Source organism: Wasmannia auropunctata, unplaced genomic scaffold (genome assembly GCF_000956235.1).
Source record: "Wasmannia auropunctata unplaced genomic scaffold, wasmannia.A_1.0 LD336041.1, whole genome shotgun sequence".
NCBI lineage: Eukaryota > Metazoa > Arthropoda > Insecta > Hymenoptera > Formicidae > Wasmannia > Wasmannia auropunctata.
The window spans coordinates 102,722-105,355 of NW_012026849.1; the positions used below are offsets into that span (position 1 = coordinate 102,722).

The window sequence follows — 2,634 nt, forward strand, 5'->3', positions numbered from 1 at the left end:
CAGACGTGTGCTCTTCCGATCTAATAAACTCCTTTAAATCAATATTTAAATCAACATTGCGATCAAAATTCAAACATTTAACTAAAATAATTGTTTTACTTAAGTAACAAAATAATGTATACATATACGAAAGATGCCCTCATGCTTGTGTACAAATCTATCCCAAATTCAAAAAAACTAATTACGCTATTTTTTTATAAAATTCACTAACAATACGATAAAATTAATGATTAAAGTATAATTTTAAGACATTTTACTTACTAAAAGAATATTGTTCTTGTTTATAACCTTAATGAAAGATAACTTAAATTACTTGTACTCAAATACTTTGGAAAATTTACTCAGACAGCGCTAAAACATGTAATATCCTGCTCTGTCAGTTTACGTAGTAAACAGACTAAAATGAAATTTTGCTGGCTTGTGGCCGCGTAATAAGACTAACTAAATATGTATAGCGACGTGCTCTGAATCTGCGCGATTCTTCCCGAAAATCACTGAATGTATGTATGTGCCCCGTGTACGAAGGATCACCATCTCTCCCTATACCTCGAAAACAAAGAATCATATCAAAACGAAAAGCATTTCAAAAGTGAAAGTTCGTATTTTCACATGGCCAATGCTACAACGTCATGGAAATCTTTAAAATCGTTTTTACTTATTTTACGCCCTTTTTTTAAAAAATATGACGTGATAGCGAAATTTGGACAATGAATTTGTATTTAATAAAAACAAATATATTAATAATAACTATTCAAATTTTTGTGGCAAAAAAAATTAAATTTTGTCGGACAGTATATAATCAGCATAAACTTAAATATGATATCTGTGTTGAATGTTTTAATTTCAACTTATATCGTAATGCTATTATTTTCTCTGTCAAAACCTTTATTAATATAAGTAATCTATATCGATCACACTATTAAAATACTATTACACTATTAAAATATAATTGTCGAATACACGTTACAATGTAATGTTTGAACTGATAATAATTAAACTTATAATATGAAAATCATTTATAATAAACTTCAAAATTCTACTAGGATTGGTCGTCGATTAATTTCAATTATCTCCGGTGTTGGCATATCAATCTCTTTGGGCGGTTTAGCAGTGTATCTGCAATTTTTTGAAGACACTGGCGTTGTGGTTATACCCTTCATTTGCATCCTTCTTTATGTGGTAAGGGCATTTCTAAGAATAACTGTAATATATTGATAACCGTTCTTGTTAAGTAATTTCAAGTTAACAGTTCTTGTAATTTCTTGTTAAAATTTTTTTTTAATCATTATAATGACTTCGACAGAAGTCTAAATTTCACAAAGATTGAATGATTTAGATATTATAGATTCTTGAAAAGAGTTGTTAATTTATATTTACTACAGCTAGAGTTTACTACAGCATAGAGCTTTACTACAGCATAGAGTTTATGATTAATCTATAAAATTGCAGGCATTTGGAGCATTTGGATTTTTTTCAATTCCTTGGTCGATGATTCCGGAACTATATCCCACCAAGTACATAAACGTTCTTGGGATACTCACCACCATCTTGGCTCTTTCGTATGACTATGTTGCTATACAATTGTATCCATTAATGGTAACGACTAACAGAAATGCCACCATTTACTTTTACTGCATAACAGCTATCATAGCTACTGTTTTTCTAACGGTTGCGTTACCGGAGACACGAGGGAAGACAAAAGCACAGGTTGAAGAAGCTTTTAGAGGCAAGTCGCAGATACGAAACCTTTAAAAAAATTGAAAATTTATATTAAAATGCCATGAATAAAATAATAAATAGTAAAACGTTAATGAAGTAATTTGTGCAATTTAATACAAACTAATGCGAGAGTTCGTAAATGATGTAAACGCGTTAGTTGGAAAATAAATATTTCTTTAAAAAATAAATAAAGCGCAAATATTAATATTGGGACTAAATGAAGCAGTTATAATACTGATCATTGGTTGTCTCAGAATAATAGAAAAGAATCGGTATACATCGGTATACATCGGTATATTCGGTATTATTATCAAAATATGAGAGGATAGATAAGACGCAAGAAATGAGACTCATACTTATACGAACAAAGAAATTTATTGTAGAATTTTTAATTATAAATTTTTATGTGTCGAAAACTTTTATAGAAGCTATTCGTTTATTTCGTCTTTTCGTGCAGTAACACGAACAAATAACATCATGATTAAAAATGTGATATTTAAGATTTAAAATATGTTTTCTGTTATTTATTCTAAATTGGTTGTATTATTTCTGTTTTTTTGCCGCATTTAGCAATATGATTTAATCATTTTATTTAATTAATTTAATTGTGTATGCAATGTCAAAACTTGTAATTCTTTAATTTTAAATGAGCATCAGGAAAGACCGTGTAATGTTAACTAATAATTGAGAACTTAAAACGCCAACAACGGTACAAAGCGGATCTTGGTGCTTCCATATAATATTAGTGTAAATCTTACAATTTTCGGTTCTTATAACACCACATGGCCGCAAATTGCGTGCATCTCCGTAACTCCGAACCAAGTAATATGTAATATTACAATTAAATTGCCGAAGGCAATCTAATAAATACAATATAAATAAATATTACTATTTTCTCATTCAAATTATTTATAG

At 29.0% G+C, this 2,634-nt stretch overlaps 1 protein-coding gene across 7 annotated transcripts in view; it reads left to right on the top strand.

Annotated features, from left to right (window-relative positions):
- The window catches only part of LOC105451867 (sugar transporter ERD6-like 18), an 11,089-nt gene extending 9,182 nt beyond the window's left edge, over positions 1-1,907 (top strand). For all 7 annotated transcript variants that reach the window (XM_011692561.1, XM_011692568.1, XM_011692564.1 and 4 more), the window contains 2 exons: positions 1,044-1,179; positions 1,450-1,907. In XM_011692561.1, the coding sequence (XP_011690863.1) occupies positions 1,044-1,179; positions 1,450-1,752 (439 nt within the window). In that variant the 3' untranslated portion in view covers positions 1,753-1,907. The remainder of the gene's footprint in view (positions 1-1,043; positions 1,180-1,449) is intronic.
- Positions 1,908-2,634: the final 727 nt, after the last annotated feature.